General features: G+C 38.3%; 1 protein-coding gene across 1 annotated transcript in view; it reads right to left on the reverse strand.

Annotated features, from left to right (window-relative positions):
• LOC129731059 (mucin-2) overlaps window positions 1-14573 on the reverse strand; it is a 154087-nt gene that overhangs the window by 119279 nt on the left and 20235 nt on the right. Inside the window, exon 2 of the mRNA XM_055690798.1 lies at window positions 13621-14028. Within this exon, the coding sequence (XP_055546773.1) occupies window positions 13621-13737 (117 nt within the window). The 5' untranslated portion in view covers window positions 13738-14028. The remainder of the gene's footprint in view (window positions 1-13620; window positions 14029-14573) is intronic.

The raw sequence follows: 14573 nt of genomic DNA on the forward strand, positions 1-14573 counted from the left end.
CCAATTGAACAGTTTTCTGTGGATGATAGTGACGTTTTGATACCGTGAACTAAAACATAACGTTTCGAATATAAGCAAGCGATTTCTAAATAAAACAACGATGGAGATTGTTAAATAAGGTTAATCGAACAGAAATGGGTACTTAGCGCGTGAGGTAATCTCTCCAAATACTCTGGTGTTTGTCAAATTCAATATTATAAAATCAAAAATATTTGTTTTTACAAGTTAACCTTAAATGTAAAAAGTTATGATTCCGATAATATCCAGTTATATTACGTAAATGTGCCTATATTTTGGGTTATATTTATGAAAAAAAAACCTTTCGGATGATTCCAGTTTCGTGTTTTATCGCTCTGTAAAAATAATCAAAATATATTTTATTTTCGCCTTTGGGATAGTTGTAGCCATGGTTACAAAACTAAAACATTGTCAAACGATGGAAAAGTGTACCGAAAAGTCATTTAATGATAAGTTCAAGTATATGGATGAGTTTTGAGCCGAACATGACTGAATTTAGATTTAATTATAAGAACGGGCATATATCACTTATAGGTGGGTTACTCTATGCAAAAATATACCCAGTTCCACCCATAAGTTTTTGATATCACTATATGATACGTTTTCAGTGCAAAAAAAAAAATTATTATGATCAGGTTTGATGTTCTAAGTGTTTCACTGTGCGGCATATCAATAGTGTTGGTAATTGAGCTCGTTAGAAACCATCAGACGTAAAAAGTTTTTAGTTTCAGTTCAGAACGGGTGTCAAAATCAGCTCAGTTTGTTGTGTAAATCATTGTATACTATGTACTATAAAATGTTGCCAAAAACGGAGTGTGCCAAAAACGGAGCATGCCAAAACCGGAACATGCCAAAAACGGAAACCTACTGTATCAACAGTTTCGTGAATGTTGTAATAGATCAGTGATGGTGTAGATTTTTCCTCGTCTCTCCAATCAAATAAACGACGCTTAGTAAGTTTTAATTGTACCGTACTGTGCCTGTATAAGCTCACGCTCCAGATGAGTGCCATCCAACTTACACTGGCTCCTTTTTATAATACTCGTGGATGATTTAGTTTAGTAAGGCGTCGTACACAAACTACGTAACGCATGAGGGGGAGAAGAGGATTGAGTCTATGTTACTTTTTGTTACGCAGGCTCTGTGGTGAGCGATGTCGATTGACTAGCTTTCCCACACGGTTGTGATATGGGATTCGATTCCCGATCAGGTCAAGAAACTTTTCGTATATGGTCATTTATGGCTGTTTTCCGGAATCGTAAATTTCAAAACGACGTCTTCAGTTGATCTTCGGTTTCTGGGCATCAATCAGGCTCCGGAAATATCTATATTAGGTGCTATTTAACCTGTTTTGCTGTTTTCCGGGAACTGTCCACTGTCCCCTGTCCACTGTCCACTGTCAACTGTCCACTGTCCACTGTCCACTGTCCACTGTCCACTGTCCAGCAACTCCTATCTAAACCTCCACGAGGTGCCGACCGGGATACAAGTAGTCTTAACGGCGATTGAGTAAACAAGCCCCTGTGTAAACTTTGGTCGTATGCAAACTACTGCAAACTAGTATCCCTATGTTTGGAGCGGCGTAAAACAGCGTCTGACCCGGAGCGGACGGCTGAATCGTGAAATGCTGTATCTGGTCGACTACACCTAGAATGGCAGCCCCATCAGCAGAATATAGGTATCTCGACCCTGGTACCCAAACCTCTCCTAACCACACATAACGAATTTAGAAGGCAAATTAGCGAAACAGGGTGTCGGTTTTGTTGTGTTGTGAAATCAGAAAACAAGAGTCATTGGATGGAGGCTCGTAGATGACCGTATATGCGTGTTGAGGATAAGGGACATACTCTTCTACTACTGTTTAATCAACATCTACGCACCGACAAACGACAAATCCGATGGCGTCAAGGTTCTATGTTCTATGATAAGCTGGAACGAACCTGTGACGTCTATCCAAAACTTGGGAGATGTGAAAGCGCAGGTTGGGAGGGAGGAATTCATCCCTTCGGTCATTGGAAGGCATAGCCTCCAATCGTCAACCAATGAAACCGATTTGAGGCTGATAACTTTTCCGCGGTCAATTTTTTTTTTTTTTTTTATTCTCGCTTATTTTCCGTCGGTCTAGTTCCGCCACTGTTGTTGTGCCAATCACCGACGCCCGGGGAGGCGACTCCACCCAGGACCCTAACTCACGACCCGTTTATTAACGGACCGGCGCCAACGGCTTTACTTCCTCATGCGATGGAAGGCGTGATCCTAGAGATTTTTCGCCTCAGAAAATCTCCCGGTGTCGGCTAGGATTGAATCTAGACCAGTCGGGTTGGTTGTGAGTGGATCACGCCACCTCACAACCATCGACACCTATGTCGGCGGTGGGATTCGAACCCAGGCGTCGAGCGTGGTTGGCGGAACGTTACCAATCACGCTAGGCCCCCGCTCTTTCCGCGGTCAATGGAATTGCCATATGAAGCTCCTATTTTCAACGTTCAGGAAACATACCTGAGGTATCTAAATGAAGAAGCCTGCTCCAAAATCGATCACGTACTGTTTGACGATCGGCACTTTTCGGATGGTACTGATGTTAGGTACTGATGATGTTTCTGGGGACCAAATATTGCCTATGACCAATAACTCGTCGTTTGTAAGATCCACGCACGGTTGTCGAACGCGCAGAAATCTCGCACAGAAAGGATGATGCGTTGAAATGACTGCGAGAGCGGTGGTAGGTACGACGCGAAGAAGACAGCGTATAAGGTAAGTGCCAGAGAGCAACGGACGAGAAGAACCGTGTCAGAAGCTGCATACTTACTGTTGCTACATGTCAGAACAAAAAGAGATACAGAGAGATAAGAGCTGCCGAAAATAAAGTCCATCGTCGGAAGCAGCGCGAACACGTGGAACAATTTCTTGGTTGCTAGAAACTACGTGCGAAGTTTCTGAAGAAAAATCAACAGAGTCAGAAGCTGTAATTTTTCTGTGCCAGTGCAATGGCAAGGATAGCAACCTGCTTACGGATGAACCGACGTTTGCAGCCAGGTGGAAGGAACACCTTCAGGCGCTATTAAACGGTGAAGTGCGAGAGGAGCCAAACAGGAACAGGATGAGTATTAGGAGCGACGAACAAGCTGTGGAGCCACAAACACAGGGGGAGATTAAAAGAGAGGTTAGTGAGCTGAAAACCGCAGAGCCTCTGATAAGGATGGTATCCCAGCTGAACTTTTGAAAGCGGGAAGCGAGCAGCTGTACTATGCGATCCACCAAATCATACTGAGGATCGGGCTGAATGAACAACTTCCGAACGACTGGTTGGAAGGCTTTTCATATCCAATCTATAATAAGGGCCGTAGACTGGATGGTTGGCTAGGTTCACCAAAGAGTTGCGCGAGCTCATGGATTATTCTCCGTCTCCACACTCCGTTCTCCTGCACACCGCCAAAGATGGTTCTTAGCAATCGTATCATAAGCAGCTTTGAAGTCGATGAAGAGATGATGCGTAGGGACTCTGTAGTAACGGCATTTTTGGAGGATCTGGCGCAGAGTAAAGATCTGGTTCGTTGTGGACTGGAAAATTGTTTGGGATATCACTTCATAGGCGGCATTCAGGATAGTGATCGCTCGGTAGTTTTCACAATCTAATTTGTCGCCTTTCTTGGAGATGGGGCAAATAACCCCATTCTTCCACTTCTCCGATAGGCATTCTGTTTCCCAAATCTTAACAATCAGCCGATGCAGACAACTGGCCAACTTGCCCATCTCTCCATCTTTCGATCACCTCACGATCATCCGTCAAGATATTCTCCTGCACATTTCGGCTCGCAGAACAAAGCATTTGTGGGGTGCGTTGAATTTCTGATAGAATTTTCGTATTTCATGAAACCGGTACAGCTGTTGTAGTTCTTCGTACTCCGCGTAGTTTTCGGTGACTCCGGGTTGTTTCAGCAGCGTGGAATTATACTTTGATGGGCAACGGTACCGTATGTTGTTCACAACAAATAATTTTCGGCGTATCTTTATCATCACTAGGTAGTGGTCCGAGTCGGAGTTAGCGCCCCGATGTGTTTTGACGTCGATAATATTTGAAAAGTGCCGACTATCTATCAAACCTTACCACAATATATCTAACTAATGGTAGCAGTGGTCATAGGCTCCTACAGGAAAATCTGTCAAACCGGGATCGATTTGGGTTTTGTTTGTCTAGGTGATCTCTAGGTGTCCTAGACCATTTTCAATTCGTCGTCAGTACTTCCGAGCTGAGGCCTGTGCACGTTTATAATGCTAATATTAAAGAATCGGCGCTTGATTTTTAACCTGCACATTCTGTGGTTAACCGGCCACCACCCGCTTCTGCATCTCACTCATCACTACAAAAGCTGTGCCCAGCTCATGTGTGTCATCACAACTCTGGTAAATGGTGTATCCTTCTCTATGCGTACGCACCGTCGTCCCTTTCCAGCATACCTCCTACAGCGCTACGATGTTGAACTTGCGGTTTTTCAATTCTTCGGAAAGTACACGGGTACTTCCTCCGTTTCGTCGTTTCCGTTTTCGTCGCCTTGTGTGCAAGATTTTTTAAATATGAAAAAATATCTAGAACATAGTAGGCCTCTAAAATGACATGAGAAAAAGTTATTTAGTATTTTTCGGTTTCTAGAAACTTTAACAATGTCTGTATATAAAACTACCTGTATGTGGTCGATTTTCAAGAGGTAGAACCAAAGTGTCTTCAGCAAAGTTTTTCTACTTAAAATTGTCTACAACTTTGCTGAAAACTTTGTTTTGATTTGATAAGTGAATAAAAAAATAATTTTTTTATTTCACTTTTAGATAATTTATTCAAAAATTTATTTGCATCAAAAGATGCCTCTTAAGGTCTACAAAAAGTTTGTCGAATACACTTTAGCGTTCCAATTGCATTTTTATACTCAAAATGCTGACGATCACATTTTTCGCGTTTTAAACCACTGTGCAACGAGGAGGTAGGGGTTCGTTTTCTGTAAGGCTAATTGCGGAACTTTATTGCGCCTTTGGTCCAGTCATTCGCAAATCATTTTGAGACCGTTAACGGACTGATTCTTGGGTGAATACCTGGTTCTCGACATTGGCGTTTCACAGCGGATCAAATTTCCACCCTGCGACAGATCTTCGATAAGTTCCGGGAGTAATACTTGCAGACTCACCATCTGTTTGTAGATTTTAAGGCAGCATACGACTAACTAAAAAAACGAGCTCCGGCATATAATGCTGGGACACGGTTTTTCGACTAAACTAATAAGGCTGAGTCGTATGACGCTGGAGGGATCGAGCACATGCATGCGGGTAGCTGGCGAGACATCAGTCGAGTTCGTAACGTTAGATGGACTGAAGCAGGATGATGCGCTCTCCGACTCACTGTTTAACTTCGCCCTTGAAGGTGCAGTACGAAGAGCAAACGTGCAAAGAAACGGTACAAACCGATCATCACGAAATCTCATATGCTCCTTGGTTTTGCGGACGACATTGATATCATCGGTATCGACTGTAGGACCATGGAAGAGGCCTTCAGGCCTTTTAAGAGGGACGCGGCGAGGTTGGAAATCAACATTAACTCTGCCAAAACAAAGTACATGGTAGCTGGCAGTGAAAGTAAGAGTTCCGGTGGTATAGGTGCAGAAGTAGAGATTGATGGGGAACGATTTTAAGTGGTTGATGAATTCGTTTATCTTGGTACGCTTTTGACACGAGCCAACGATGTGAGCCGCGAAGTGAAACAACGAGTTGCAGCTGCGAACAGGGTCCTCTACATTTTTGTAACTAGCTAATGTCCCGTAGTTTGCAAACTCGCACTAAATTAGCGCTGTATAGGACACTGACCTTCCCGATTGCCCTTTACGGACACGAAGCTTGAACGCTGAAGGAAATCGATCGACAAGTGTTCGGAGTATTTGAGCGTAAAGTTCTGCGAAATTCCAATAGTGAAAGTAATACAGCGGGACAGGCTTCAGTGGGCTGGACGTGTGGCCAGAATGCCTGACGAGAGAGCCGCCAAAACCATATTCATCATAGCACCAGGAAGAGGCCGTCGATTCCGTGGTAGGCCTCTAACTCGGTGGATGTGCGCGGTGGACGAAGATGCACGATCTTCTGGTGTACGTGGTGACTGGAGAACGGCTGCCCAAGCCAGAAGAAGCTGGACATCTCTAATTCGTTTGGCCTTAAACCTATAAACGCTCCGTCAACAAAGTAAAGTAAGTAATTCCAACATGGCGTCTGGAGATGATTCACGATTTTCGGCATCATCTCGATTTCGTGAATACCCGTATTAGGTGCAATTCGGCAATTTTTAGCTGTTTTGCGGTATCGGAAGTCACCATCAGGAATCGGTTCCAAAAATACTTATATATAGTTGAGCAAAATATACTGAAACTATGCCAAACCCGGTTTCGTAGAATCACCGTTTTGAGCTCAGTTTTTGTCCGATCTAAGATCTGTTTTTTTTTTTTTCGAAAGATGGGTAAAAAGATGCTAATATGTGGACAAACTCTTAGAATTTTGATATTTGGCCTCAAAACAAAATGGCGTCGAAAAAAATACAAAAATTACCGGTTTCTCAAAAATTCAAAATGGCGCCATTATTGCCCCTTCAGTTGAAATATGTTCAAACTCGGGGGAGTTCAGTTTTGCTTAAAAAACACAAAAAAATTATATATAGAAGCCAAGGCAGAAAAAAAGGCAATTTTTGTTGCACTGTGTTATTATTGAAATTTACCGCTTCAGACAATCAAATTGATTAACCTTAAGCAAGCGTATTACCGAACCAATTGCAAGAAATAGATTGACATGCTTTTGTAATTATACGTTAACCTTGCGGTTGTTTTTTATACACAACCTCTTCAACTTTTCACTTTATCATAATATGTATGCTCAATTTCACAATACAATAACAATAAGGGAGTTTAGAAGTCGACTTGGGAAATAATAAGGAAAAAAAAAAACAGATTAGTATAGAGTTACTGGAATAGAGATCAGCACTGGTCAGTCAGCGTAAACTCGATTACAATAAGTGTTTTGACGCTGGCTCAACATAATAATAAAAATAATTATAATATTTTGGACAAAAAGAAAAAAAAAAGTTACACAGTAAAATATAATGTAAATATTGGAAAAAAATTAGATTTATGATCATAAAAAAAACAGTTATCAACTACAAAACATTTAAAGTAGAGATAAAAAGTAATAGGCAACTGTCGTAGAAAAAAAACTTTTAATTTATTATAAAAGATGAAAAAAATAATTAGAAATTAAAAGCAAAAATTAAAAATAATCAGTAAGCAAAAGTAAAAAAAAATTATAGTTTAAAAAAATTAACAGAAATGATGTTAAAAGTTAAAAATTCAATATAAAAATAAAAAAATCAAAACTAAAAATCCGAAAATAAAGGTTTAAAGGCAAAAATTAAAAGTTAAAAGATAAAAGTTAAGCTTTGAAATGAAAAATTAAACAAAAATAAGTTTTTAACCTTTAAGGTTCGAAGTTCAAAGTTCAAAATAAAAAAAATTAAAGTTGCAATTTAAAGCTAAAAGCAAATAGTTAAATGTAACGAATGCAAGTCAAAAGTGAAAGCTAAAAATTCAAAGTAAATCAAATTAATATTATTAAAGCGCATATCCTTGAATATTTACATGAGAAGTGAGCATCGGAATCATAAAAAGGCCAAGACAGCGGAGGATATGTGTAGAAGAAGTTAAAGGAGGGAACTAAAACAAGGCTAGATTGGTGAGTAGTATGGATACACGGATACACGGAGCGTATGAGCAAGTAATTAATGATATTTCAATACTAAGGTATGTTGTTCTCGCTAAATTATCAATTTATTATACTATATTATATTGTATAATGCTTAAACATATTTCATACATCATACATCATTCATCACGGGTGGGAGGGGCATCAGGGAATTAAACAAATTGATGGCTGGAGGACGGACGTGGTGTGACAGCCTAAATCACCTGGGAGAAACTGTTTTTCTCCCTAAAGGCCTGAGAAATGTTTAATGCACCCTTCTAACAAACAAACCATCAGGCAAGTTCAGTTTTTACGGCGAAGTTGTTAATAAGGTAACTTGATGTTTATATTGGAGGGGAAGTCTTCACTAACCGTGGAAAGCGCGTAAGAGAATTTGCTTACGGGTCCACCCAATCCTTTTTGGCCCTTCGGAACAACATATACGTGAAGGTTGCCAGATTAGCAAATTCGATTCTACAGTCAATCTTCTTGCATCCGTAGGCATAGCCTTGAACTGATGGTGGCTACTACTTACATACATTTTTTGCTTACGAACACTGTATCCAAATTATGTTTGCTGTCTCATTAAGCAAATTGATATTTTTAGTTAAGCTCAACTATCTGGAAATGTTGGGATCGTCAATTCTAAAAACTCATCGTATGCGCTCTCTGTTTTTGTTCTTCTTATCTTTGAGTTTCTTATAGAACTGTCGGCAAAGTGAAGAAGTTTACAGCTTTTATAACACCATGAGAAAAGTAACACTTCAACTTTTCGGCGAACATACTGGTAGCGTAATTGATGGTGCTCAAACTTTCGAATGTTTACGAAACAATCTTTTTGTATTACAGAATGCATCCAACACAACAACTCTCGCTCATAAGGAACCGCCAGCAGTTCGGAGGATACGTTCGTGTCATCTATCACTTTACACATAATATTTTTTACACATCGCTCCGCTTGTCATACACATCCGGGGGGGTCAAACATTGCGTGATCCTGGCTTGGATTCACACCGAGCTAGTTCGTGATGATAGCATTTTTGGTAGAAATTGATAACCGAAACATTTTTGGCTGTGCTGCGTAAATAATTAAAACAACCAAGTTAAGTTTGACATCCATCGTCTACAATATCGCTTTAATGCTCGTATTGATCTCTGCAGCCACAAAACACAAACTCCCCGTCTGCAATTAACAATCGATCATTTGCTGAATTTTACGTCATTACCAGACAAATTGCAAGCTATAGGATGGCGAAGGGGTGAAATTGATCATCAGCAATTCGGTGGCGATGCGCCAGAGGACGAATTATTTTGCAACTTTTTTTCCCTAGCAAATGGAAATACTTTCGACCCGCAGTTGTTAGTGTGATAATAAGTTAACTGAACCCTGTTGTTGATGATTCAATTCAGAAGTCAATGAGTGCGTGCTTGACATTTCGAATCGTGATTTGCCGATTTAAGATTTTACCTTCGTGCAGAGGAAACGCAATGAGGCCATTTGCAAAAGATTAGGCAACAGTGCGACACGAACGCATCAAACTTTTTTGCACTTATCAAACGGGCTGAGACATGTCATGCCCATCATGTTATGCAAATAATAGAACGTACTTCAAATTACCAACATCGAATTAAAAGTTTCTTCGGGCCGAAAGTGATGAAAAACGTGAAATATCGATAATGTAGGTCATATTCCTTGTCTTGGGGTTTCCTTGACCCAACAATGCCGAAGAGTCAAAACCAGCAGATTTCTCGTATTTCTTGTTTATCCAAACAAGTTCACCAGGGTCCGGCCTGTACAATGCATCCACAACTCGACTGGCTGCATGATGCCCCCAAGGGTCAAGTTGGCTTTCGTTTGCGGTTTGCGCACCTCCTTCGAAGTTGTCACTTTCAAGATACACAGCGGCGCAACGTTTCGCAGCCCAAGAAGTTTACCGTCGCACAAAACCTGCTGTCCTCGGGGTGAAAAGCGTTTTGCGCGTTTTGCTCTGACAGATTCAAGAAAGGATTTTGTTGGTCAAGTGTCGTCAGCTGTTGTGGTGGCAGCCTTTGCAAAATAGCATACATCAACCTATCGTGGAAGTTAAATGCCATAAAACTTCACGGTACTAATGCATATGTGCGAGCCCCGGACCTGGACTTAACAAGCTTAACATTAGTGAAACAAAGCGTGAAAAAATGATAGCATCCATCGAGTCATTCATTCATGCAATTATTCATTCATTCACGGTGCTTTTTCTGCTTTCGTTGCATTCTGTTACTGACCGCCTGTCCTCAAACCGGTTTTGCGTGAGAAATCTACGAACGCAATAATACGACAACTCAACTGAGTCCTTTTTTCGACTTTGGTGAATCATTTTCAGTATGCATACGTATCCCATTGAATGTTGACTAACGACTGAACAATTGCATACTAAAGCGCTGTGAATAAATTTGTCATTTTCACACTTTGGCTTCTATTCAAAAAGATGAACTTAAAATAACAGAATCTACCACGTTTGTCAAAACCACGTCTGGTGTCTTAACGCATTCATTGTACAGAAATTGCTTTTTAAATCCTTGTAGAAAGATTGAAACATGCCTTTACTCTCTTAGACTCTCATAAAATCTTTTTCGACGCGGAAATCTGTGATAACTCTACTTCCTCTAAATGAAATAATCCAATTTAAATCTACGCACCAGGAATACATACTGTTTTCTGTTATTTGCATGCTGCTTTCTGTTTTCAGTTTTCTATTGTTTGTTTTCTTTTTTTTATTTTCTGTTATCTATTTTCTGCTTTCGGTTTTCTCTTTTTTGTTTTCTGTTTTCTGTTTTCTGTTTTCTGTTTTCTGTTTTTTGTTATCTGTTTTTTGTTTTCTGTTTTCTGTTTTCAGTTTTGTGTTTTCTGTTTTTTGTTTTCTGCTTCCTGTTTTCTGTTTTCTGTTTTCTGTTTTCTGTTTTCTGTTTTCTGTTCTCTGTTTTCTGTTTTCTGTTTTCTGTTTTCTGTTTTCTGTTTTCTGTTTTCTGTTTTCTGTTTTCTGTTTTCTGTTTTCTGTTTTCTGTTTTCTGTTTTCTGTTTTCTGTTTTCTGTTTTCTGTTTTCTGTTTTCTGTTTTCTGTTTTCTGTTTTCTGTTTTCCGTTTTCTGTTTTCTGTTTTCTGTTATCTGTTTTTTGTTTTCTGTTTTCTGTTTTCTGTTTTCTGTTTTCTGTTTTCTGTTTTCTGTTTTCTGTTTTCTGTTTTCTGTTTTCTGTTTTCTGTTTTCTGTTTTCCGTTTTCTGTTTTCTGTTTTCTGTTTTCTGTTTTCTGTTATCTGTTTTTTTTGTTTTCTGTTTTCTGTTTTCAGTTTTGTGTTTACTGTTTTTTGTTTTCTGTTTTCTGTTTTCTGTTTTCTGTTTTCTGTTTTCTGTTTTCTGTTTTCTGTTTTCTGTTTTCTGTTTTCTGTTTTCTGTTTTCTGTTTTCTGTTTTCTGTTTTCTGTTTTCTGTTTTCTGTTTTCTGTTTTCTGTTTTCTGTTATCTGTTTTTCTTTGTTTCCTGTTTTCTGTTTTCAGTTTTGTGTTTACTGTTTTTTGTTTTCTGTTTTCTGTTTTCTGTTTTCTGTTTTCTGTTTTCTGTTCTCTGTTTTCTGTTTTCTGTTTTCTGTTTTCTGTTTTCTGTTTTCTGTTTTCTGTTCTCTGTTTTCTGTTTTCTGTTTTCTGTTTTCTGTTTTCTGTTTTCTGTTTTCTGTTTTCTGTTTTCTGTTTTCTGTTTTCTGTTTTCTGTTTTCTGTTTTCTGTTTTCTGTTTTCTGTTTTCTGTTTTCTGTTTTCTGTTTTCCGTTTTCTGTTTTCTGTTTTCTGTTTTCTGTTATCTGTTTTTTGTTTTCTGTTTTCTGTTTTCTGTTTTCTGTTTTCTGTTTTCTGTTTTCTGTTTTCTGTTTTCTGTTTTCTGTTTTCTGTTTTCTGTTTTCTGTTTTCTGTTTTCTGTTTTCTGTTTTCTGTTTTCTGTTTTCCGTTTTCTGTTTTCTGTTTTCTGTTTTCTGTTTTCTGTTATCTGTTTTTTTTTTGTTTTCTGTTTTCTGTTTTCAGTTTTGTGTTTACTGTTTTTTGTTTTCTGTTTTCTGAATTCTGTTTTCTGTTTTCTGTTTTCTGTTTTCTGTTTTCTGTTTTCTGTTTTCTGTTTTCTGTTTTCTGTTTTCTGTTTTCTGTTTTCTGTTTTCTGTTTTCTGTTTTCTGTTTTCTGTTTTCTGTTTTCTGTTTTCTGTTTTCTGTTTTCTGTTTTCTGTTTTCTGTTTTCTGTTTTCTGTTTTCTGTTTTCTGTTTTCTGTTTTCTGTTTTCTGTTTTCTGTTTTCTGTTTTCTGTTTTCTGTTTTCTGTTTTCTGTTTTCTGTTTTCTGTTATCTGTTTTTTTTGTTTCCTGTTTTCTGTTTTCTGTTTTCAGTTTTGTGTTTTCTGTTTTCTGTTTTCTGTTTTCTGTTTTCTGTTTTCTGTTTTCTGTTTTCTGTTTTCTGTTTTCTGTTTTCTGTTTTCTGTTTTCTGTTTTCTGTTTTCTGTTTTCTGTTTTCTGTTTTCTGTTTTCTGTTTTCTGTTTTCTGTTTTCTGTTTTCTGTTTTCTGTTTTCTGTTTTCTGTTTTCTGTTTTCTGTTTTCTGTTTTCTGTTTTCTGTTTTCTGTCTTGTTTTCTGTTTTCTGTTTTCTGTTTTCTGTTTTCTGTTTTCTGTTATCTGTTATCTGTTATCTGTTTTCTGTTTTCTGTTTTCTGTTTTCTGTTTTCTGTTTTCTGTTTTCTGTTTTCTGTTTTCTGTTTTCTGTTTTCTGTTTTCTGTTTTCTGTTTTCTGTTTTCTGTTTTCTGTTTTCTGTTTTCTGTTTTCTGTTTTCTGTTTTCAGTTTTCTGTTTTCTGTTTTCTGTTTTCTGTTTTCTGTTTTCTGTTTTCTGTTTTCTGTTTTCTGTTTTCTGTTTTCTGTTTTCTGTTTTCTGTTTTCTGTTTTCTGTTTTCTGTTTTCTGTTTTCTGTTTTCTGTTTTTTTTTTTGTTTAATGTTTTATGAAGACAAACACTTCTGTTTTCTATCGTTATATCGTACCAAAAAAAGACAAAGTTAAAACGTAGTAAATGGAAGAAAGTTTTGAAGCTTCACCTGAAAAGGATTTTAAAGACTAGTAAAACATCGGCATAAGTGCATTACATCGGATAACGAAGCTTGGAGACTAAACAAATATTTTTTTATAATAAAACATCATAATTTTTTAACTTAATAGTAGTAATGTGTTTAATATTTTATAACCATGATGTCCAAACAAATTTAAACCACCCATAAACTTATTATTTCCTTAAAAAACATATCTAGTTCCATCAGATGTACATACCTATTATTAAAACACTAACCAAGATTTATGTTCCATTTAGCATTGACCCTGAACTAACGAAACCGTCCACGTTTTTTAGCAAAAACAAGTTTGAACCCATAAACTAACTGAACAAATACAGACTCCAATTGTCTGGCAGGTAAATCACAACTCTTAAGTAAATGACGTCTGCACGATCGGAACAGTTGTTCCCCAGTAAGTCAGAGCAACGGACGCCTACGCAGAGCAGTATGGGACAACAAGAACCTACACGCGACACGTCATTTGTCACTGGCCTTGCGTGGTCACATCGCGTAAACAGCTTGACGCTTTAGGATCCGTAGGGTGCCTAAACCACACACGCATCAGAATGTGGGAGTAATAACCACACGAAGATGTCCACAGGGGGATTGTGTAGTTATTCAATTGGTTTGAAATCTACGTTCTTCTGAGTAATTTTAAACAAGAATTTAATTTTTTTGGATTTTTCGTTCCTGAGTTTTTAAATCAAAAATTTTCTTTCAGAAATGTCGCTCACCTGTAATGCAGCTTGTTGTTGACCCTGAACATCTACGGCGATTGTTAGCAGCAGAACCACTACCGGCAGTAACGACTGGGACCCCAGCCATTCTCGTCGACGTGTCGTCGAAACCATTTTAACAATCCAAATATCAACTCACTAACCACACAAATGCCCTAAGCTTCAAGCAAATCCTCTGATTGATTGATTGATCCATACACCGTAGGCGCTCCGGTTCACACCGCACGCACACCAGGACGCAGCTGATCTGTCAAACTATTCAATGCCGATGTCAAACAAATAGACGATTCTATGCTCTACCCGCGTGTAATTATTACGATTGCAATCGGAATCGGATCGCAGCAGATTCTCACATTAACGATGCGTCATGCTGAGAACCTCTTCGCCAAACACGAAAAGCTGAACCTGAAACGAGAGTACAAATGTTTACTATACATGTCTAATGCACCCTTTTTGGCAAAAAGGAAACGATCATCGATTCTATAGTTCGATTCGGTTCGGTTTGGTTGTTCCTCAAGGTTACCAACATCTTCATCATTATCCAAGCATGACATTTTCCGAACGAGTATCAAATTTACAGCCATAAATTTATAGTCCCAATTCGGATCCATCAACCTGTGATCAGATAGATTTGCCCCCCTTTCCTCATCCCATCATCTTCTTTTATTCTATTGCATTAGTGGACTGCATTTCGATCATCTCAGCTGAATAACGTCGGTCGGATGGCGTGATCTTGATCTATCGCTCTGCTGTAAGGGATCGATTCTTCTGGCTTTATTTAATTAAGTTATTATATAAATCTTTTATATCTTTTATATTATATATCTTTTATATTATATAAATCTTTTATATTTAATATTTTATATTTCTTTTATCTGTAGATTAGTTTTGCGAAACAACTAATAAAATACTAACAAATATGATTACCCTATAACTTGCATGTGCTTCCC

Source organism: Wyeomyia smithii, chromosome 3 (genome assembly GCF_029784165.1).
Source record: "Wyeomyia smithii strain HCP4-BCI-WySm-NY-G18 chromosome 3, ASM2978416v1, whole genome shotgun sequence".
Lineage (NCBI taxonomy): Eukaryota > Metazoa > Arthropoda > Insecta > Diptera > Culicidae > Wyeomyia > Wyeomyia smithii.